This window comes from Euphorbia lathyris, chromosome 10, assembly GCF_963576675.1.
Source record: "Euphorbia lathyris chromosome 10, ddEupLath1.1, whole genome shotgun sequence".
In the NCBI taxonomy this organism is placed as follows: domain Eukaryota; kingdom Viridiplantae; phylum Streptophyta; class Magnoliopsida; order Malpighiales; family Euphorbiaceae; genus Euphorbia; species Euphorbia lathyris.
In genome coordinates this window covers 16,700,300-16,723,424 of record NC_088919.1, presented here as the reverse complement: position 1 = coordinate 16,723,424, position 23,125 = coordinate 16,700,300, and the positions used below count along the sequence as shown (strand labels likewise).

Here is a 23,125-nt window from a genome sequence, read left to right as displayed (position 1 = left end):
CCTCAATGAAGATTGTCAGGGTTCAACTCTTAGCAGAGTCATTCATGATTAAATTTTAGTTTCTGTCTTTCTCTTCATGGGGCCTGTGCCTTCCATGTAAACCAAAAAAAAATATATAATTATAATTATAATAACTTATTATAATCCAAAAACTTGGCAAAGAAAAAACTCACTCTCTATTTCAACACAACATTAAGATTGTTCAGCTCATAAAGTCTTAACCTTAAATTATTTTCTGCTTCACCTCATCCAAGCTTTCATTTTTTCAATAAAGTCAGCAAACAATTTAGTTAATTAATCAATTAAATTCATAGCTAATAGCAAAATTAGACAGTAGATTAGGGAGAAGAATCAAGAGAGAGAAGAGGTATTGAAGCAGCGGAGAGAGAGAGCAAAATGGAAGCAGCCATGAGTGAGAGAACAAAGTAGAAATAGTGTTGAACTAAGACCAGAAGCAGAAGCAATGTTGTTGAAGCAAAACAAAAGTAAAGCAAAAGCTTCAGATTTTCATTCTAATCCAGTAGATTAGGGAGAAGAATCAAGAGTGAACAAAACCTACATTAGATTAGGGAGAAGAAGTGGAATCTGAAGTTGAGTTTTCATTTTTTTCTTTTAATAATTAAAAAGCTGGGGTCAATCCGGTTCCCGGTCCAACCCTGGTTCCCGGGTTGACACCGGTTTCATTCATACGGGCTGTTGCAGATTGAAAAACCCACACTAATCCAAACCGGAAAGCAATCTGGTTCCCCGTCAGACTAGTCCGACCGGTTGATCCGGTTCTGACAGCATTGGTAATTTTATATTAGCCGGTCAAATTTTGATTTTTTGATCAGTCAAAATGCTGACATGGTGTGTTGATTTCATGTTGACCGTTCATTTTTTTCTGCTATACATTAAAGTGGGAGGTCAACTATAAATTCGTACGTGTTAGGGCAAAGTTTGTAAACCATTATTGAAATTTATCCTAAAAAGTTGCTTAAAATATCATTTAACTATTGAATTTATTTATTTATTTCGAGATCGTTATCAACCAAATTTTAATAAAGTGAACTCAAATAAAAAACTTTACAAACCACGTGATTGCGTTTATAAAATTTGATAAACTATAGGTACTCGTATGCAAATCGACGAAACACAATTGGTTTTTTTTTGTTGGCAACGTTGAGGTGAGGGGCTCAGCCTAGAAATTAAGAAAAGAATTTTGCTCTCATGGCCATGTATTGTTAAACCCTGCTGTTTTCTTCTGCAACCTTTTTATTTTTTGAAACTACTTCTTCTTCTACAACCTTAAACCCTACATTTTTGCAAAACAACATAATGAAACCCAACCTTGAAGCAGAGGAACCTCAAATTCCTCTCAAAGATGACTCCGATATCTGCCAGCAGCTCTTATCCCGCTACTCCGCTTCTAAAGCCCCCCATCATCAACACCTGCTCGCCACCGCTGCCGCCATCCGTTCCATCCTCTCCGCCGACTCTCTCAATCTCAGCCCGTCCACTTACTTCTCCGCCGCTATCAACAATCTCTCCAATTATGAATCCCTTGATTCCACGGCTATTGCGGCGCTCCTGTCCTTCGTCTCAATAGTAGTTCCTTTGATTCCGGAGAAGGGGATTCATGGTGATAAGGCGAGCGAGGCTGTGGGCGTTTTGGTGGCAGTTTTGGAGAGACACGACCTAGGAGTGGCAGGTGTCACCTGCGTGGTCAAGTGTTTGGGTGTTTTGATTGTGGGGTTTTGTGATTTGGAGGATTGGGGTTCCGTGAAGAAAGGATTCCAAATTGTGCTTAAGCTGTCCGTTGATAAGCGCCCCAAGGTATTTACAGTGAAGTAATTATATATAAATGGAGTCATTAATTAATTATGGTGTGTAATTGCTAGCTTCGTTTTATATTTAATTGTCTCGTTTGGTTCAGGTAAGGAGAATTGCTCAAGATTGTCTTGAAAATGTTTTCAAGTCTTTTCGGTCTTCTTCTGTTATCAAGAAATCAAGCAAATTGGTGCTTTCATTGCTCAGACATTATGAGCACGTTGCACTTGAACTAAGTGAGTTGAAGATTGTGGATGGTTCTAAAGATGAAACATTATCTAAACCTGAACATGTGGAGGTTCTCCATATGTTAAATTTACTGAAACTTATTGTTCCATATCTCTCTGTCAAAACCAGTTCAAACGTTCTGTCTGATATACTTAAGTACATCCCTCCTCATTTCTCTGCACTTACAAGGCATATTTTAAGAGATGTTGAGGCATTTTTGGAGAATTCAAGTAACGAAGTTATTGGCCCACACATAGAAGACATTATAAAATCTCTCTCTTCATATGTATCGGTTCGAAAGAAGAACCCAGCGGACACTCTTATCCATGCGACAACCTTGTTGAAAGTTGGTTTGCATAAACTTCGCAGTACAGGATCAAGGTCCTGGATGAGGACTGTTCCCAAAATTTGTGGTACTGTAGCAGGTATAACTCTTAATTTTTTTTGTTTGCTACGATCTAGATGCTGAAGATGTTAGAATTATTAATCTCTTTTCACGTGTTTGAATACTTTTAAGCTTTGTTGTCAATTGCCCTTATCATATTTCTGCTTCATCCTTGACTACTGGCATCGTCCATTTAGATATCATGTCATTTCCTTTTTCCCACTTTTTGGTTGATCTTTAATTTAATATCTTGGCTCTTCACAGATTGTGGTTTATCATTCAATTCACAATGCACAAAAGATGTTAATCATGTTGATTGAGTTGATAAGATTTCACAACACCATTATATGCTTCTTGAATTTTACTTGATGTATTTTCCAAGGTTAGTCGGGCAAACGGGCCCTCCGGGGAATAATCGGATTTGTATTTTTGTAGGTTTTTAATTTTTAATAAATAAATTATTGTATAAATACAATTAAAATATAAATTATATATGTAAAAATAATAATATAAAATATTTAAGATAGAAAAACATATATTATTAAAAGGTAGAGGACAGGGAAAAGGAAAACCCGGACCCCCAAACAATAAGATAGAAAAACATATATATATTTTTTTAAAAGTTGTGCGCAATGCACTTATATTAAACAAAGGAAGATTACATTAAAGGGAAAGAAAAACCCCCACCCCACTTAGAAAAACATATATATTTTAATATTTGTTACACTAATGTCCTTAAACAATAAAATGGGCCAACAAAGTAACATTAATAACAAAATGTGCCAACAAAATAACATTAATATCCTTAAAAATAACATTTGATGGTTTTAGGTCTTTTCTTTTAGTCTTTGGTTATTTAATATTTTTTATTTATAATTTAAAAAATTGACATAAAATTCAAGGGCCAGTTTTTTTTTAAAAGAGCCGCCTGGATCCGCATGGGGATGTCCTGGCAGTAAAAAATCGGCAAACTGATTTATACTGCCCGACTTGAGGAAATCGAGATGGTGTTCTAAATATCCGCGTCTAGGCGCCGCCTGGGCCGATTTTTAGAACACTGGTATATTGAGAAGGGATAAATGCCCCCAAAGTTATTGAGAAAGCTCAAGTTTTCCCTCAATGTACAAAACGGCTCAAATTTTCCCTTGATAGAAAAACTAGATCAATTTTTACCCTTTTTCAAGGAATTTTGTTGTCAAATTTTGCTGGCATTTACTTAGAAAATGGTAAAATTAGAGTAGGTTTTCTATAATGAGGGTGAAATTAAGCTGAAGTTTCTACCATTGGGGCAATGGGCTATTTGGTACAGTAAGGATAAAATTTATCTTCCTGAATAACCTTAGGGGAAAATTTGACCCTTGACCCTTTTCTCAAAATAATAAAGAGACTCGATGAATGAAGTTATGTTTTCCTAAAGTTTCTAAAATTTTCCCATTGCTCTATTGTTAATTTTGGAGAGAGATGAACTATCAAATTGTATAACCTCGTTTCGCTTCTATTGTTACCATTTCTGGTATAATTATTGGAAATCCTATCCTATGATATTCGTATAGGCTAGTGAGATGAACAGTGACAACATACTAATAACTTTGCCAACTCATATGTTAGCATATCAATTGTCAATTTACCATCAACTTCAATCTGTTTCTTTGATATTTTTATCCATAGCAATATACTGAATTTTGGACATAACCCCATTAGTTCCATGCGTCCTTATTTGCATAAATTGAATTTTCTTTGAGGTTATATTACCTTAAGAAACCACACAATTAGCATTTGGGCGTACCAAATGAGAAGTACAGACCAGAATTATTTGTGATGATATTGATGTGATAAATAAATAAGAGCTGAACTAAAAGACATTGCTGATTTTGTCAAGTTAGGCATGGCCATGGGCCATTATGACCCAAAATTGAGGTTGATCAAAACATGGTCAAAGTTGGAATTCATCGAAACTGGATATGTTTGTTCCCCTCTTGATGAACTGGAACTGATGGTTTCAAACTGTATCTTTTATATTAAGTCTTGGGTTTATTCAATTCTAGAAAATTAAAGTAGTAGGCTTCTTTGATTATTTTTGGGTTTGGGTATTTTAATCATAATATGAAAGATACTACCTCTTGCTTTTTGTAATTAATATATTGGATAAAAAAATAATATCTATTCCTTTTGAATCTAAAGTTAATGATTGAAATTATGAAAAAAAAAAAATTAAAACTTAATTATTTTGATCTTAAAACTACACGTTTGAACTTAATATATGATATCATTATCATTTTACTGACATTAAATATGCTTAATTAGGGTTATTGATATTAATATCTCATAATTTAGTATGTGAACTTAACACTGGATTTGGTTCCTATAAACCGTAAAAGCATGTACCTTTTTCGTTTTTTTACCCTTTTTTATGAAGTGATTAGAAAGAAATGGTTTTGATTTGAACCAGAATTATTGGTTCAAGAACTGAGAACCGGCTGAAATTGGTTTGTTTCTGATTCCATAAAACCATTTTTTTTAGTGGAACTGTCAACTGATACCTGTGGTTCCAAAATTGTGGCCACTTGTAAACTTTTATTAACTGGTCTGTCTACTTTTTTTTTTTGACTTTTGGTTCTTTCATATTATAGAAATGAGTTATTAGTAATATAAATATGCGTTTGTTATGATTGAAGACATCTTGATCATACACTTTATTCTCTCTGATGCATCTTAATTCTACTGATGTAGGTCTTTTGACTTGTGAGACTACTACTGCATCACAGGCTGCAGATATCATGAAGGAGATAATCAATTATTGCATAGATGGGAAAAAGATCTTAACTGATGAAAGCCTAATATTTGAAGATGGAAGTCAAGAAAGCGAGGAAGCAGGAATGATAAAAGCGTTATGTGCCATCTTTGAGAGTACTCTGAGCTCATATAGTGGCATTCCAAACAAGCATCTTTTGGAAGTTATATCCGCTTTATTCATGAAGCTTGGTATGTAGGATTTGATTCTTTGCAGCTAATACATTCAAAACTGATATTTTATATTGTACTTCTACTGCATTGTGGTGCTTGTTTCAATCTGCACAATAAGTCTTAAAAGTTATAGTTGTTATAAGCCTTAAAAGTTACAAGTCTTAGTCTGCTGACTTTACAAGACTGTGAATCACTTGATAATCTTTGGGGACTTAATGGTAGTTAATTTGTTTGCTCACAATAATTGTGGTCTCTCTGGAGAAATGGATGATTGCTTAGTTAATGCACTTGCTAGTACTAGTACATCTGTAAATTTTAATTGGCTAGTTGTAAGAGTGTGGAACGTAGGGCTTAATACTCTTAGTTGGATGTTTGATGATTCGGGTGTATCAAATTTTCAGATTTTCGAGTCTACTTATAATTTGAGTGTCTCTAGTGCACTTCTAATAATCTGGGTGAATAACCAAATGAAGAAAGCCTCTTACATTTGATGAAATTCTCTCTTAAATTCAAATCTAACATTTTGATGGTGCATTTTTCTCTTTACATCACACAAAAAGTGCAATGAATCATTGGTTTCACTTGGCATCTAGGACCAGGGCTAAGTGGGTTCAATTTCCTTTACGTCATTCTTAAAATGAGTTGTCCACAACAGTATGCATCTACTGCTGGGTTGAGTCCTGTGGATTTTTTTTTAATTGACCTATGTAACATTTGTTATGGATTCCATTTGATTACTACTCCATCACCTTTTAAAGCTACCAGATGAGACATAAAAATGATACTTCCTCTTTTCCTTTGATTAAATCACAGCCAAAAGAAATTGTACAATAGCTTTTATGAGACATAAAAATGATATTTCCTCTTTTCCTTTGATTAAATCACAGCCAAAAGAAATTGTACAATAGCTTTTACTTCACCATTATTACGTTTGAGCATGTGACCCGATGCAGTCTCTTGATACCATCATTTCTCCATCCAAAAGAACATTGGATAATAGCCTTTGCTTTATCATTCTTACATTTGAGTTGAGCATGTTGTGCGGATTTAGCGAAAGATAAATAAACGAGAATCGAAACACATATTTTACGTGGTTCACCAACTTTGTGTTGGCTAGTCCACGGACAGAAGGAGAATAGCTTTTATTAAGGAGGCGGAAATCAGATTACAAATTAGGTTTACATAATAGAGTATTTATAGTACTCAACCTAACCTAAACCGACTTGGAACCCACAATGTCCCCACGATGTCGCTTCCAAGTAGAAAACCGAAAGCCAATACTAATCCGAATAGGAAACAAGATATACTGATTCGAGGCATTACGACAGAGCATGTGGGATCCCGGATCCCATGCAATCTCTTGAACCATCATCTCTCCTCCATCGTCGGTACAATTTTAAGTGTAGTGTATGAAGATTCTTTTTCCATATTAAGTATCTTTTCAATGATCTTGTACGTGTATTCCTTAGCACTTGGGTTATATTTCATTTTCTGATATTGGATTTTTTAGAAGCTGCTGTCTTTTTACGTTCTGGTTTTGCTTTCTGATTATTTATTTTTAATTCTTGGCTTTGCTTTTAAGGGACATGCTAATTTGTGACATCAGAAGAAGGTGCCTGTACATCAGAATCATGCATTTATGTGTTGATGTGGTTTTACGTTAACTTGAGGGCCTGTTTATGGCTGATTTGCTAAATAAATAAAGATAATTCTCTGTGTTTTTTTGTGTATATTTGTTGTAGGTGAGGTCTCATTTATCTTCATGAAGAATATTGTTCTCAAGCTTGCCAGTTTGATGAACCGTTTAAGTCAGGGTAAATCTGACACAAATCATGTGAGTGTTTACTAATGTTTTCCAAAATAGTATTGATGTGATGTTGATGCCTTGATGGAAACTGCTATTTAAGTTGACCTAACAATTTCATTTCAGAACTGTAAGGGTGGAAACTATTTCTGACTTTACTTTGAACCTATGATGTTTGCTATGATGGTTTCTCTTTTTCTTAATGTCAAATTTTTGTTGCAATGAGATTTTTTTTTAGAATTATGAGTGATATTGGCGCTTGTTTGGTGTATCTTGTGGGGTTTGATATGCTTTTCTGAATGTTGCTGCGACCCTGATGTTCCTGAATTAGATTTCTTGTTTATAAGGCAATTGGTCTTAAACACATGTTAAATTGGTACTCTGTATCAAAAACAACGTCAGCTGGAGTTGTCTGGCATTTTGACATAATCATATCACATCCATAGTTCCTTGAGAAGCTTGTATTCTACTTTCTGTTTAATGCCAAGTATTGCTTCAGATACATGCATATTTTTTGTTGAATAGTGGACAGTGAATAATATCCTGAAGTTGGTGCCTACTGACTTGAGCATTGCCCATTCGTGAAACTTTGCAGCTCCAGAACTGCATTGGATCATCTGTTGTTGCAATGGGGCCTGAGAGGATACTTACACTCGTACCCATCTCTGTTGATGCTGATAATTTTACTTGTTCCAATATCTGGGTGGTAACGGTATTGAAGAAACATGTTATTGGAGCATCGCTGGGGTATTACATGGAGCATATTGTGCCTCTCGCAAAATTGTTAGCGGAAACTAGTCAGAAAGGTAACTACTTTGCATATGGACATAACTAATTTGTATAAATTTGGGATAGATTTCTCATTCTAAATGAGTGAACATTTTAAATTCATATATATTGGAACTGCTGTACTGGAAATAGAGAGAAATTTTCACTTACATGTACTAATGCATGCTTGTTGCGACTGTACATTTAATTACATACCCTTTAATTATGGAATTATTTTGAGACACTGCAATTTTATTCCCCTACAAATTAAGTCAGCCTTGTTGAGTGCGGACAAAATCTTTGTTGAGGAATGTTAATAGTTTGCATGTGATCCTTTAGAAGAAAACATTTTATGCAATTTGAATTGGAAGTTATACTGGAAGCTGGGTGGGATGGAATAATCAATAATATAATCTCTACTTGATTGTAGATTTGTAAGTAGATGCTGACTGATGGATCACTTCTATTATTTGCCCTAGTCTGGAACATCAGTATGAATTGAATTGAACTAATTGGTTTCTGGAAATTATAACTAAATAAGTTGTTGATTTAGTGCACATTTTGGGGCTACCTCATGCACCCTTTTCTTTTGTTTGAATTTGCATCAAGTGATGTGTTGTGTGATATACCATTTTCCTTCGAGATTTCTGATTATAGAACTATTGGTAGGGTGTAAAGTTTGTCAACCTTAGCAACTAATTTATTTATTTTCTGTTATTTCATTTCCTTCTTTTCCCTCTTTGGTCCAGTTGAAAAGTCAGTAACTGGTCAAGATCTGCAGGCTTATGCTCATGACTTGTGGGGACTGCTCCCTGCCTTTTGTCACTATCCTGTTGATACTCACAAGAAGTTTAAGCATTTGGCCAAACATCTAATTACCTTTCTGAAGGAAGATTCTCTCATGCATCTTAATGTTGCTGTGGCCATACAGGTTTTTCTTTCCCTTCTAGTAGAAAGAATCACCATGTATTTCTCTCCTGGTCGTAGCTTAGTTTGTATTGCAATATTATCTTATTATACCCTTTTTTTGCATTTAATCTCTGTCTCTGTCTGTCTTTTTTTTTGGGGTATAGGCTCTTGTGAATCAAAATAGAAGTGCACTCAACTCTGAAGATGAGTCTGCTGGCTCACATAGCAATGCAGATGATGCCCTTGCAGAATTCAAGACTGTACCCTCTTATTCAAAGAAAAATGCAACCAGAAACATCAATGCTTTAGCATCATGTTCCACTGAGTTGCTTCAGGCTTTAGTTGACTTATATGTTGATTCTCAGTCAGAAAAGCTCTTTTACATAAAGGTATTATTGATATAGTACTCATTATTGCTATAATATTCAAAACTCTTCAGTACTTTTAATATGTTATAGGAGGTTCCTTATCCTTATTCTCGTTTTCATCGACATAATACATACTATGATCTATTAACTTTTAAGACCTGTGTTATATTGGCATGATGTTATTTGGACTAAAATCCCTCAGTTCAGTTGTACATTTCATATTCAAATGGTGTTCAGGTCAAACTGATATTTTCTTTTTTCAGGTTATTTTGATATTGAATCATTTATTACTAGGTGTTTGAGTTAAGTTTCATTGCATTGTTCTCCTAAAAAAAGATAGTCTTGGATTGATCAAGGTTAATTTATGCAAATTGATACATTTTTGACCTGTTTACTTGCTGGAGTTGGATAGATTTGTTAAGAGGTGATATGGACATTAACACGCCGGACTTAGGAGAATATTATTTATCTGTTTTTAGTAATACCTGTTACTGCTCCTGCCAAGAAATTATATTAAAATGCAGTTTTCTTTGCTCAGGATGCCATTGGATGCTTGGCTTCTATTACAGACTCTTCTGTCAGCAAGAAAATTTTGTTGTCCCTGCTTGAGAGGTTTAAGATTGTCAATAACAGTGGTGCATTCGAACAATTGAGTCATGGAGATGAATTGTCTGACACAGAACAAGGGCTCCTAAGTGCAAGGTACACAGACGTTAATTGTGAAGGAAGGCGAATATTACTGAACTATCTCCTAGTTGTATAGGACATTCCTACGGAGAAAAACATTATAGGAATATTCCTATGAACAATAGCATTCTCATTGCAATGGAATTTCATAAAACAAGTCAAGAAACATTATTGTTTGAATTATAGGCAGCAGTTTAAGCATAGGTGTACAGGTGTTTGTACGCTTAATAATTCTATATGTGTAATTTCTTGGCACATTGTCCATACTAGTTTTAGATTCCTGAATAGAAGACCACCCCTCCTATTTATCTGATTAACATGCTGACTACTCTCTTTATCTGGCCACTAGGCTAAGTGTGCTTTCTAATGGAATTCACAACAACTAACAGAAGCCTCAAAATATTGCAGCCAGCTTATTCTGGCATGTGCTAGAATTTCCTCTGGTACTAAGCTAAGATGAATTTGATGCTTGTATTTAGTGGACGTAAATAAACCAAAAACATATGAAATTGAACTTCAACCAGAAAAGACTCTGAGATCTCAAGTGAATCTACCCGATAAGGTTTTATCTCATCTGGATTTTCTGTTATTGTTCAATTTTCATTGCTCCATTTTGGGGGTGAGCAGCTGCTGGTTGTTGTGATGTCCAAAAGTCACATTTGAACTTAATGTTGCTGACTACTTTATTAGTGGTACATTTTCATTTTATATCTCTTGTACAATAGCATGCTGACTACCCTTTTAGACTTGCGGTCCATTTTATTATGTGCTGTTATTTTGCCTCTAAATGTTGTTCAATTTTCAGCCTGTTTGCTGAGGGTTGTATGTGTTGTTTTTGGTTCTGTTCTTCAATTGTAAATAGTTGGAATTTCGCAAACTTGGAAAAATTGCTTTTTGTGGTTTTCTGCTATCTAATCATTCTGTTTCTCTGTTTTAAGTCTGTAACATCACTAAAACAAGTATGTCTAATGATATAAGTTTTAAGTTCATGAAGAAGCCTATCAGAATACAAAAAGCAGAATCCACTGTAAATGAAGCATATCTGCTTGTAAACTATAAAAAAATATCTGTCTAGAGTCCCAGTGAATCCATTCTATTGATTGGTTTAGCAATTTTGCAGATGCGTGATCATTGAGCTAGCTTCTTCTCTCATTGAGGGAGCTGATGAGGATCTTATCAATCTGATATATAATTACATTGTCCACGTACTTAAGGTAGATTGAACTCCAACATTTGCACTTTTTTCTTTTTCACTTATTTGAAAATTTATTCAATGGCTAACTAATGCAATAAAACAAATTGTTAATGAATATTTCGTATCCAGGAAACTGATGTAACTGGTCATTGCGAAGCATATCATGCTTTAAGCAGAATTTTGAAGGTCTGTACTGGCATATTGTCACGTTTGAATGGTTTCTGATAAAAGCAGTTTCTTTTTCTTCTAGCAGTTGAAGACAGTCTACCTCATCTATATTTTTCCTGCAGGAACATTCTTGGTTTTGTTCTTCTCGCTTTGTTGAGTTGATAGACTTGTTGCTGAACCTGAAGCCTCCTGCTGATCTTGCATCTCTAAAGAATCGATTTGCTTGCTACGGTGTTCTAATTGTTCATACCTTAGAGGTGAAGATTCCTTGATTCTATCCTCTCACTCTCTAGCTTCCATCTTTTCATTTTGCTTTTGTTCTCTTATACTTTATATCCCTATATTTTTCTCATAAATTTCTTTCTATCAAATCAGTGACCTTGAAACCAGAACTTAGAGCTACCTACAAAGGAAAATATGAACGCGTATATGGATAGTTAACCTAATATATTGTCGTTTGAGATCTATAAATTTGTGATTTATTGTAATTCTTTTGAAGCTTTTTCTCTGTGAGCATGATCTGCTATGGGTAACAATTAACAATGCAAAACGCAGCTGTCTATTATCTACAAGGTTTAAACAAAATGGACTACTAGACCTAATTATTAATTATTATATTATGCTAGTGCTGAACTAGTTTTCTTACACCTTGTTCCTTTTTAGTTTTTACATCTCTATAAACTAGGTGTCCTACTACTCAATAATTCCTATAAAGGGTCGGTGCTTTTCTATATGCTTCTCTGCACGAAGAAGATCAGAAATGAAAATAAGAAATCAACTTGCATTAGTATTTCCTTGTACTAAATCGTCAATTTAAGCATTAAAGTAAGCTTTCCCAAATAGATGTGTTTTACAAGCATGGCCATGCAGGTAAAAACCAAAGTGCAATATTGAGTGCTATTTATTTTACTGGCACAGAAAGCACACATATTTCATGTGGTTCAGATCTACCTTAGTAGAGGGATACTACGTACTCGACTCAAAATCCTAATGGGGACCCCTTCTAAGTATTCAATATAAGGTGGCTAGACAGCAATTGTGATGGCTTTTTATATAAAACTATGCATTTATGTCTTTTCATATATGTACATATAAATATATATTCAAGAAAATGGTCGCAACAGCACAAGTTAAAAGAATGATTTTTTTTTCTTTGGAATTTGAGCTAAAGATAATACTTCAATTCTTGGTAGTATTGCTTTAAATTCACCATGTGCAATAATATTATTGCTTACAGTATGCAATGCACAACAAATTCCTTGCATTTATGTTTCTTCATTTTTTCATTTACTGTAAACAGAAGAGCTTGGAGGAGGAAAATACAAAGGGTTTTCTTATGCTCAATGAGATCATACTCACTTTAAAGGATGTAAGTTCTTTGAGAAATGGATTATTTAAATCCTTTTTTGTTCTTTTCCTTTCTATAAGAAATAAAGATTTAAGATGTGTTTAATCATTTGCACTATATGGCAAGTTCTTCATGCATTTTCTTTAGGCTGAATACATAAGATTTTGCCGTAAACTTGTGGGGTAAAGGTCCAGTTACACCCTGTATTGTTGTGAAAGCGAAACTTTCCTGACTTTCTTGCTACTCAATATTATTATATCTTTCAATTACTTGTAGATAAACTAATTTTATTACTCGTCATACATAAATTTATCTATTTGGGTAGGTTGTGATGTAGTTTGTGATGTTTCCAATTTTCACCATTATAGGAAAATGTGATTGACATTAAAAATTACTATCGAGTTCCGTTTATGAGTTTGAATGAGATAATAACATGCAGTGGCTTATCAATTTATAGGCAAAGGATGAAGTTAGGAAAGTGGCATATGATGCAATCCTCACGATAAGTTCTGCGTTCAGAAACTCATTATGTGCAGGTTCTAGTGAACCGTATCACCAGCTGATCACAATGGTTAGTATTGTACTTGTTTTGCTTTATTGATATCGCCAAGCAAAGCTTCGTTGTCTTTAGGCTCTTGGTCTTCATTTTGTGATTTTCGTTTATATTGCTTTTAAAGTAAGCTGATTCCATGTTCACAGTTCACTGCTCTATTGTCATGAATCATTATGGATTGCTATTAGCTTGTGTGGCATCAACTGGAATGTCAATTGTGGAAAACTATAGTGACTTTGGAATTTTTAGGGTTTTGAAGTGATTGGACAGCTTTTGAGATATTTAATTGCATTTCAAGTAGAGAAGAAATGGATATCCTTTGAAAGAGCAGGACTTCCATTCACCTACATTCTTATCTCTCTCCTCGTCGTATATTCTGAACTTAGATCAGTGCTAAAATGACTGATATGTTACTAAGACATACCAATCTTGGCTCCACTTCCTTAAGTATGTGCTTCCCCTACTGCTTGCACAATATAAGCCCTTCTTGACTCGCGCTCTGTACCAATTGTCCTGTCTCTTCTATTAATTTATTTTGTTCTCTTAGTGCTGCATGAATCTGTTGCTCTGTTATGGACCCTGAATCTCTTCCTGGTTATGGGGCCTTGGAGAACAAAATCTGGCTCTGCAGGGAAGCTAGTTTATTGGTTCTTCTACCATTGTGATCAATTTTGTTAGGCTAAAAAGTTAAAGCTCATTAGAGAGAACAAATAAATACAGCCCATACAGCCCTGGCGCTAACAGATAATCCCTATCTAAACTTCTTTGAATTTACCTTGATTATAGGAATCAAATCCCTTAATCATAGATCATAGAGTAAATGCAATTATTTCTTTCCTAGTATAGGTTGCTCCCTTGAGGTGTCTTTCACCATATGAAAAACAAGATAGAGAATTCTCTCATTCTCTCTACTTTACATTACAAGAACTAAATTCTAATTTAAATCTGCGACTAAAACTGTAACTTATCTAATATGCTTTTAAAATTTAATCCGTAAAAATGTAACTTAAATGAAAACATTTCTTAATCTGCTGAGCTGGCTTTTGCTGACTAGGATTCTGACTCTGCTGCTTGTAACATGCAGTTGAAGAAGATTTGCATCTGCCATACTGTCAATGCAAGTCTTGTTTCTAATTTTAGACAATAGTGATCCAAAATATTTTGTAGGCATAACATGTGTTGAATTTTTTATGGAAGCAAATCCTGATATTGTAATATTAAATGCGATTATGTTTTTGTCTGCTTAGACAATCAAAGCTTTGGGCTATCCATCATTGTCTTATGCTCTACTGATTTGGGATGTTAAATTAAAATTGTAATGATGCCTATGATGTTGATCTGTTAGTTTCAATGGTGATTTGAGTTCTGTGTTATTTAACTAGAAAATAACTACTAACAATCTTTCTCAATTTTCAGATAATGGGTTATCTTTCGGGTCCGTCTCCTCACATAAAGAGTGCAGCTATTTCAGCAATGTCGTTACTGGTGTACAATGATGCAGATATCTGTATTAAGATGCCTGATCTTGTTCCCTCTATCTTATCCTTGCTACAGAACAAAGCTGTGGAAGTCATAAAAGTATTTTGTCCCTCTATACCATGAAAATTTCTTTCTGTTGTTCTTAATACTAATGAACTGATTGCTGTACACTGAACAGGCAGTTTTGGGTTTTGTGAAAGTGCTGGTATCAACCTTGCCAGCTAAAGATCTGAAGAATCTTCTACCCGACATTGTTAATGGAGTTCTTCTGTGGTCAACTGTCTCTAGGTTTCATTTTAGATCCAAGGCATGTATAACTTCAAAACAGCTATTTCATCTATTAGAGAAAAACAAACAGTACTGACTTGTTGCTTGTATTTGTCTTATATACCGGTGTTCACCTGGTCAGTCGCAGATAGATCTAGGTTTTTTAGAATTCTAGGGTGTCGATTAAATTCATTCTTAACAGTGACTGACCAAATTTGTTTGGCTAGTCAGTGACCATGTGAACACCACTGTTGTCTTATATATGAACGAGTTCACTTGTTTTCCCTTGTCATTCAAGGTCTTCATACATGTGAAATTTATCCATCCACAGGTAACAGTCATACTGGAGATCTTGGTGCGGAAGTGTGGTTCTACTGCTGTTGAGTTAAATACTCCAGCGAAGCATAAGGGTTTTGTGGAGACTGTTTTGCAGGTTTTCTCTTCTTTGCTGAACTATTTAAAAAACTGTCAATTTGGACTTGATTTGATTTCTGACATTTATTTTTTTCAATATTTTGTATTGTTTCCCAAGTTTGGTAATCTGAAAGTTCGATATCTGGTAGCAAAGAAAACTAGAGATTGTTAGATATTTTTCTAGGGCTTTGTCTTTAGGCAACCGAGTAAAAGAAACCATCAGCTTCTACTCTATCTATTGAGTGATGCAGCATGCAGTAATGTTCCAAATATAAGCCAATCATATAAAAAATGATTCAGATCAGCTCCATTAGGAGTTATTGAGGAGGTTTGTGGAAAATAAGTTGTTTTATTGTATAGTCGATTCAGCTAAAACTGGAGCACTACGATTTCAATTGACCCTGTTGGCCATTTCTCACAGTTACCCTGTTGGCATGTTCAATTTATCAGTCATACCATCCTTCATAAAAAAATTAGTTTCATTCAATACAAAAAGAATCGTACAAAAGCTTGCAAGTTCTTTTTGTAAGTAGTGATTTATTATGAAAATTTCGCTCATTAATGTCGTTCCATCTTGTGCAGAATCGTCATCATAAGTCAACTTCCCAGGAAGCTGGTAAAACTGATATGGAATCCACACCTGCAGATTCATCTAACAAGAGGTGTGACTATCATCTTGCCAACTTCATTTCTAACAAAAGTGAATATATACTGTAGTTGTTGTTGTAACTTGCATCTTTGTAGGATGAATAAGAGGAAACACGAAGAATCGGGATCTGTGTCTGCAGAAAATGGTTCTTTCCATCATAGGAAGAGAGGGAGAAAACATGAGGAAAATCAAACAAAGCCTCGTGCATCAAGTTCAATTGGCGGTGGGCCTGAAGGGGCTGTGGAAAATGGTTCTTTCCATCATAGGAAGAGAGGGAGAAAACACGAGGAAAATCAAACAAAGCCTCGTGCATCAAGTTCAATTGGCAGTGGGCCTGAAGGGGCTAAGACAGGTAGAAACAGTAAATATGTAAAACCGAAAAGGGGTCAATCAGCTGAAGATAACAAAAAGAGTAAATTCATCACAAAGAACAAAGGTGGTGGAACGAAATTTCAAAGACAACCTGCTTCTGTTTCTCAATCACACAAACATAATAAAACTGAGAAGAAACAAAAAAGTAGGAAATAGACTTTGTATCTGTTGACAAATTTGGGCAAAACATTCGTTTTCTGGCAACTTGATGTGAAGCCGAACTTGGGATTGCGACATGATCCAGATTTTCTTCAATTGGAAAATGAGCATTTGAAAAGTTGTTAATTTCTGACTTTTGTGCAAGGCTAGTGAAGAGGGAAAAGATAGGGAGGCAGATGAAGAATACGCTTCAAAGAAGTGAAGAATGGGAGAATGCTTAGCTCAAAATCTTTATTTACATGAAAATGTTCATTTTTTATTAGCTTTTAGGTATAATAGATTTAAGTTTGTACCATATTAAGATAATTGATTTTGTATTTATTTGTTCTTAAATTTTTGTAGTAATGCAATTTTGCTTCGAAATGTCTGATGACTTAAAATTGGATTGCTCTGTTTTTTTTCACCTTAACCTCTTCAAGTTATCATTTAAATTTACTTCTGCACTAAATTCTTTTTTTTTTTTTTATATATCTGAAAGTTATTGATTGTAAGCAGATTGAGTGTTTTTTTTTTTTTTTGCACTTTACAATTCTAGGTCTGCAGTTTACGATCTTAGGGGAATTATGCCAATAAAGGATTCAATTAACACAGATTATCGGGTTATCTCTTGAAGCGTAAATTAACGATGAATAGGTAACTGAAGAACTCAACCGCAACTTGTATTACCGGTCATATTGTTTTTTTGCCAAAGTTATTTGGGAGAACGACTAATTCACAATTTAAGAACAAAATCTCCTTAGAGAGAGAGAGAGAGAGGTGCTGATTTCTAGAGAGAGGGAGAGCATATAAAGGGGCATATGTTACGTTTTCTTGTTTCATGAGGATTAGACTATTAATTTTAGGCCAATTAGTATTCTAACTTCTTGTTAGACTAGTATTCTCATCAAACAATTTTTAAATTAGATAGGATTAATGCAATTAAGAATTTTAATTATCTAATAACAACAATTAGATAAAATCTGAATCCGTAATCCATTTGAATTCGAATTAGTACAGATGAATAATTCCTACAATTATTTTTAAGGATATTAATGTTATTTTGTTGGTATTTTTTTAAAGACATTAATGTAACAAAATATTAAGTTATATATGTTTTTCTATTTTAAATATTTATTATTATTATTATTATTATTATTTTCACATAGTATAATTTATATTTTAATAGTGTTTATATAAGAATTTATTTATTAAAAATTTAAAAATACTAGTCTGATTAATATTGATTAATCTTCGGGGACGTCGATTAAAGCCTAACATTTTTTACAACCTTCGTACTAACAAGTTATTGTTTTTTTTAATATATTTTAAACTCACGTGGAGTATGTTATAGAGATTTTATTAATCTAGTTAATGCTCGTCAAATTTCGTTAAAAGCTTGCTCGGTCAAATTTCGGCTCGAGACATTAACGCGTTAATACCGAATCTACCTAGTTCGATTATCGGTTCGGCTTGTTAATATCCCTAAACATGAATTTAATAACTAGAGAGGGAAAAAAAGTAAAGAGAAGAGAGATAAGGTTTGGAAGAAGATGGAGCCGAGGAAAATAGATTATTTTAAAGGTAAAATAAAGATACAAAAAATACTAATAGGTAAGAAAGACTATGAGATTAACTTTTAAAAATGTAGTCATTGACCATAGTAATGGCTCTGTTTGTCTTTCCTGCTCTGGCTGCCGGTCTTTTCTGCTCTATTGGCTGCCGGTCTTTCCTGCTCTGTTTCGAGGACTCGTTTTTGGTTTGCGGCATTGGTATTGTGCGGGTTCTTTGTTCGGACGTCTGAGGCCAGTGCCATTATGCCGCGACTCTCCTCTGCACCGCCGGTTTCTGCTCGCCGCCGGTCTGCCATTATGCCGCCAATATCTCCCTCCGAGCCGTCCGTTTCAAAACCAGAGTCCATTGCATTTTTGTTCGAACGGGAGGGCTTTCTCTAAACATGTTTCTGGTTCTGTTTCCTCTCCGTCTGTTCCGGCGACTCCTGTGTCGGTTCCGACTTTTGCTACCTCGGATTTCTGAAGAAGGAAGGTTCAAAGCCGTCAAAATTCCGCAATCTATATATGAGGAGCGGGTGAAATTATTCCAGCACTCTGTAATTGGGAGAATTTCGTTGAACAAAGGCGAGAGCCCTTGGAAGCACGCTGAATTGAAGCAACGTCTGAACCAGGTATGGAAACGTTCTATGGATTGGCAACTTATATCTTTGGGTAAAGGTTTTTATCAAATTATTATGCCTGATGAGAATGCTTTGCAAACTATTTGGGGAATGGGTGCTATTTCTCTTAAGCCGGGAATTATTCGGTTTACTCCGTGGACTCCAGGATTCAATCCTGATACTCATAAGTCCACTTCTGTACAAGTATGGGTTAGATTATATAATTTGCCTTGAGAGTTTTTGGGACACTAGAATAATTGCCAGTATTGCACGAGTGATTGGGGTTCCAATTCGCTTTGATCATAACACTGTGAATGGAGAATTTGGGCATTATGCTAGGGTACTTGTTGATGTTGATCTTTCTTGTGAAATACAATCAAAACTTAGAGTTGACACTGATAGTCATAAGCAATGGGTTTATATCGAATATGAGCGTTTGCCGGCGCTTTGTGGAACTTGTTCATCAATTGGACATACCTCAGCTAAATGTAGGAGAAATCTCAAGGAACATCCTAAGCCTCATGTGCAGAGGACTGTTCCTTCTGAAAAGGGACTGAGGGCGAACCGAACTAACACTGAGCATGCCAAGGTTCAGATGGATTCTCAAACTTTTATTCAGGAGCCGGTGGTTATAGAGGAGGGCGAAATTGTTGCTCCTTTGCAACTTGTGCTGCACCAATCGGCTAACAATAACAGTCTGGGACATGAAGAGGAAAAGAAAAGTTGGGGTGAGCGAAATGATGAAGATAACAGTTCTGTATCGGGTTCTGATGGATCCCCAGAGCCTTTCTCTCCAATGGTTGATATCAATAGCATCCCTAAGGTAAATACCGAATGGATTACCACTAGGAAGAAAGCTAAATCCAAGACAAAAAAAGATTGTGTAGATTCCCGTTCTAAGGAGCGGGGCAGTTCTTCACTCCCTAAATGATCACTCTCTACTGGAACTGCAGGGGTATTAATAACCCTGGTACGCAGAGGGCTCTGAAACTTTTTTGTTCTGTCAATCATCCGGATCTGGTATGTATCTCTGAACCTATGGTTGCTTTGGATAGGATTCACTCTTCTTTCTGAAATTCTATTGGCTTGCAGTTTGTCGCTGAGAATCCTTGTATTTCTATTTGGCTTTTTTGTAAAATGGGTACCCTACATCTCTGCTCTATGATTCTTTGTCATGATCAGCACATCTCTATCAATTATGGTAGTGCCACATATTACACTCAGCTCTCTTTTGTGTATGGCAGTAATTTTTGGCAGACGACGTATGCTTTGGGATTCTCTCAGTGCTATTTGAAGGAAAATAGGCAAACGTTTGACAGCGGAAATATAAAATTTTTAACCTATTTCCTTTAAACCAAGATCCGTTAATCGTTATTTCATATAAAGAGGGATAGAAGGAAATACCTTTTGATGAACTATCTACCGTTGCAAGCGAAGTGCCCTCAACTCTTAATCCGAGTTCACGAGCACAAAACAAAAACACAAATCAAACGATATTAGAACTCAACCAAGTAATAGCAATCAAGATAGATTGCCTCTAATTAATCAACACAAGATCAAGGATGAGAGAAAGAGATGAAATCAATAGAATGGAAGCGAGCGGAGCAATTTCTTCCTCTACAATAGACTGGTTGAAATTCTCTATCTATTAGGGATTGACCAAGTACACTTATAAAAGGGGATATATATAGTCTATTGTATCTAAACTTTAGTTAGGTTACTTCTTTTGAGTTTTATTCTAAAATAAAACTTCATAAATATTATTTATGGTTTTAGATAACTTCTTTACAGTTTTATTCTAAAATAAAACTTCATAAATATTATCTATAGTTTTAGATAATTTCTTTATAGTTTTATTCTAAAATAAAAACTTCATAAATATTATTTAAAGTTATATCTAAATATAAAGATAATATTAGGTTGTTTGGTAGAATAATATTTAGAAGCAATTTAATCACTTTGAATCTTCTAACTTAATTATTCCATAATTAATTTATGCACAATTATAATCTAATCATAATTGACTAAAATAAATTTATTCTCACATGTATATATATAATACATGTATTTCCCCTTTTTATTATTTAGGCCTTTATATTGGGCTTCCATCTATTAATTAACATCCATTCCTCTTTTGGTTCCAAGTCTTATGTGTGACCCATTAGGTTCTTATTGCTTCTAGCCGTATACAACTATTAAATTAATTTTCTCAGAATTATATTTAATCTTTGTATAACGGAATGAGTGCGCGAACTGTGATTGGCAGATCCGAAACATTCCCCCAGAGCTATAAGAAGACAGGTTGATTCCGTCGTTGACCTTTCCATATTAGTTATAGTATAATTCGATCCTTTGTCAACTACATCCTTGAACTGAATCTTATGACTATGGGCAATGTCAAGTCACATATAGCGAGACGTTCGTTTTACTTGTACAGGCTGAGTTAACTCCAATTAGATAGGTTAAGTGAAATCTGCATTTCAAGTCTTAAGCTATCACCTTGCAAGGATTTAGAGTTAAGTCTTCCACAAGCGATCCTTGGACGTATCTCCCATTTATCAGGAGTGACAAATGCTCAATCCAATGTATAACTATCCTGCAATTACTTCTTGTGATACCCAACGTCTGCCGTACACACCCCAGAGTCATCCCTGTTATGGATCGTGTTACAACAGGATCAAAGTATCACATTCCATAATCCAGAATCATTAATTAACATTACTTTTGAGTCTTAGGATTACTTATACCTATTAATACCAATGAGATGAACATGTGACAAGGATAAATCTACCCATCCTGTTATCTCAAGTCGGGTCCCCAATCCTAATGAACTCCATTCATTGGATCCATGTAACTGTCCAGATATCTGCATATCTGAAGCTTGTGAGATCAGCTCTCTGTCTCGACAGAAAACATTGTTACATGCAAGTCTCAACAGTGTTATGTCAATCCCTATTCAAAACATATCACTTGACTTGGGGTGGCTTTAAGTTTATTAGTTTATTATAATGTTTCGTCTCACTTCATGCTTGTATGAACACTTTATAATCACTTTAAATGAACTCAGGGATTTCCTTTTATTAGACTTATTTAGTTCTTTAAATGAGGTTGCCTTTATATAGTTATGAAACCATATCTTATTAAAACAAATGATATAAAGAACAATTCATTTACATTAGGTTTATATCCTGGAACAATTGTCTATAGGACACTAAACCCCAACACTATTGTGGGCAACAGAAAAAAGCTGGTTATCGGTGATTTCAATGCAGTCATCGGTGCTCACGAAAAGACGGGTCGTAGTCCTTCAGTCATTAGTTGTAGGGACTTTCGCGGTTTTATTAATAATAACGGCCTTGAGGAAATTGATAGCTCTAGTATGCATTTTACATGATCTAATGGTCGTATTGGCCCTGAACATGTTGAATGTAAACTTGACAGGGCTCTTGTGTCTGAGGATTTTGTTGATTTCTGGGATTCAATCAGCTGTTCAGTTCTCCCTCAACATCAATCTGATCACAGTCCGTTACTTCTAGTATGCAAAAATGGCTTGGCTCGGCAAACCCGCTTTCGTTTTCTCTCTATGTGGACTACACATGTTTCACTAAAGGGTTTGATTTCCGATCATTGGCGTAACAGCCATGTTTCCCTTCCTCCGGCGCAGCTTCTTTGTCATAAGCTTAAATCTTTGAAGCCTAAACTGCGTATATGGAACAGAGAGGTTTTTGGTAGGGTGGAAGGGAATATTGCTGTTGCTCAGTCCAGACTTGCTGAAATTCGAAGGGACATCTCAGTACAAGGATTGAATGAGAGTTGGCGTCTGATTGAGGCAGAAGCTCAGCGCGATCTTGATCTTTAACTGCATCGGCAGGAATTGCTTCTCCATGATAAAAGCAGAGAAAAATGGCTTGAGGCAGGGGATCGGAACTCCAACTTTTTTCATCATTCGGCCAAAGGTAGAAAAATTCAATCATCAATGGATTCTCTTCTCATTAATGGAATCTTGGTTGATGATGAGAATATCATTTCTCAGCATGTTGTAGAATAAATTTCTACTCTTTTTACTAGCAGCAGGCTAGCTATTGATCAGGGTGCTATTGCTGCGGTTATTCCGGATTTGGTCAATTTGGTGGACAATGATAAACTCACACGGCGGCCAACGCTTGATGAGATCCGTGCTGCGGTTTTCAGTCTTAGCCGTGATAGCTCTCCGGGTCCAGATGGGTATGGGGGGTTATTCTACTAGCACTTTTGGGATGTAATTGGTTCAGATGTTTGTAAGATGGTGCAGAGTTTCTTTGATACTGGCTGTATGCTTCCATGTATGAACTCTAGTATTATGACTCTTCTTCCCAAAGTTGCTGAAGCAAATGAAATTCAACATTTTCGACCTATCGCCATGAGCAATTTTAATTATAATATCATTTCAAAGATCCTTGCTGATAGGCTG

At 35.2% G+C, this 23,125-nt stretch overlaps 1 protein-coding gene across 1 annotated transcript; it reads left to right on the top strand.

The window, feature by feature from the left end:
• Positions 1-1,065: 1,065 nt before the first annotated feature.
• LOC136208625 (ribosomal RNA-processing protein 12) lies at positions 1,066-16,927 on the top strand. Its single transcript, XM_065999686.1, has 18 exons — positions 1,066-1,815; positions 1,916-2,462; positions 5,153-5,404; positions 7,129-7,220; positions 7,786-7,996; positions 8,708-8,889; positions 9,032-9,256; positions 9,774-9,937; positions 11,043-11,136; positions 11,247-11,303; positions 11,408-11,542; positions 12,586-12,654; positions 13,091-13,204; positions 14,603-14,764; positions 14,844-14,972; positions 15,264-15,365; positions 15,929-16,008; positions 16,091-16,927. Exons 1-18 carry the CDS (start codon positions 1,318-1,320, stop codon positions 16,521-16,523), a joined length of 3,546 nt encoding a protein of 1,181 aa, XP_065855758.1. The 5' UTR covers positions 1,066-1,317; the 3' UTR covers positions 16,524-16,927.
• The last annotated feature ends 6,198 nt before the right edge of the window (positions 16,928-23,125 follow it).

Bases quoted from the DNA above. Each gene is read 5' to 3' on its own strand.
- LOC136208625 (XM_065999686.1), top strand. From the start codon at position 1,318: ATGAAACCCAACCTTGAAGCAGAGGAACCTCAAATTCCTCTCAAAGAT. The intron at 5,405-7,128 runs GTATGTAGGATT...TATTTGTTGTAG, and splicing joins CGCTTTATTCATGAAGCTTG to GTGAGGTCTCATTTATCTTC. The intron at 13,205-14,602 runs GTTAGTATTGTA...CTCAATTTTCAG, and splicing joins ATCACCAGCTGATCACAATG to ATAATGGGTTATCTTTCGGG.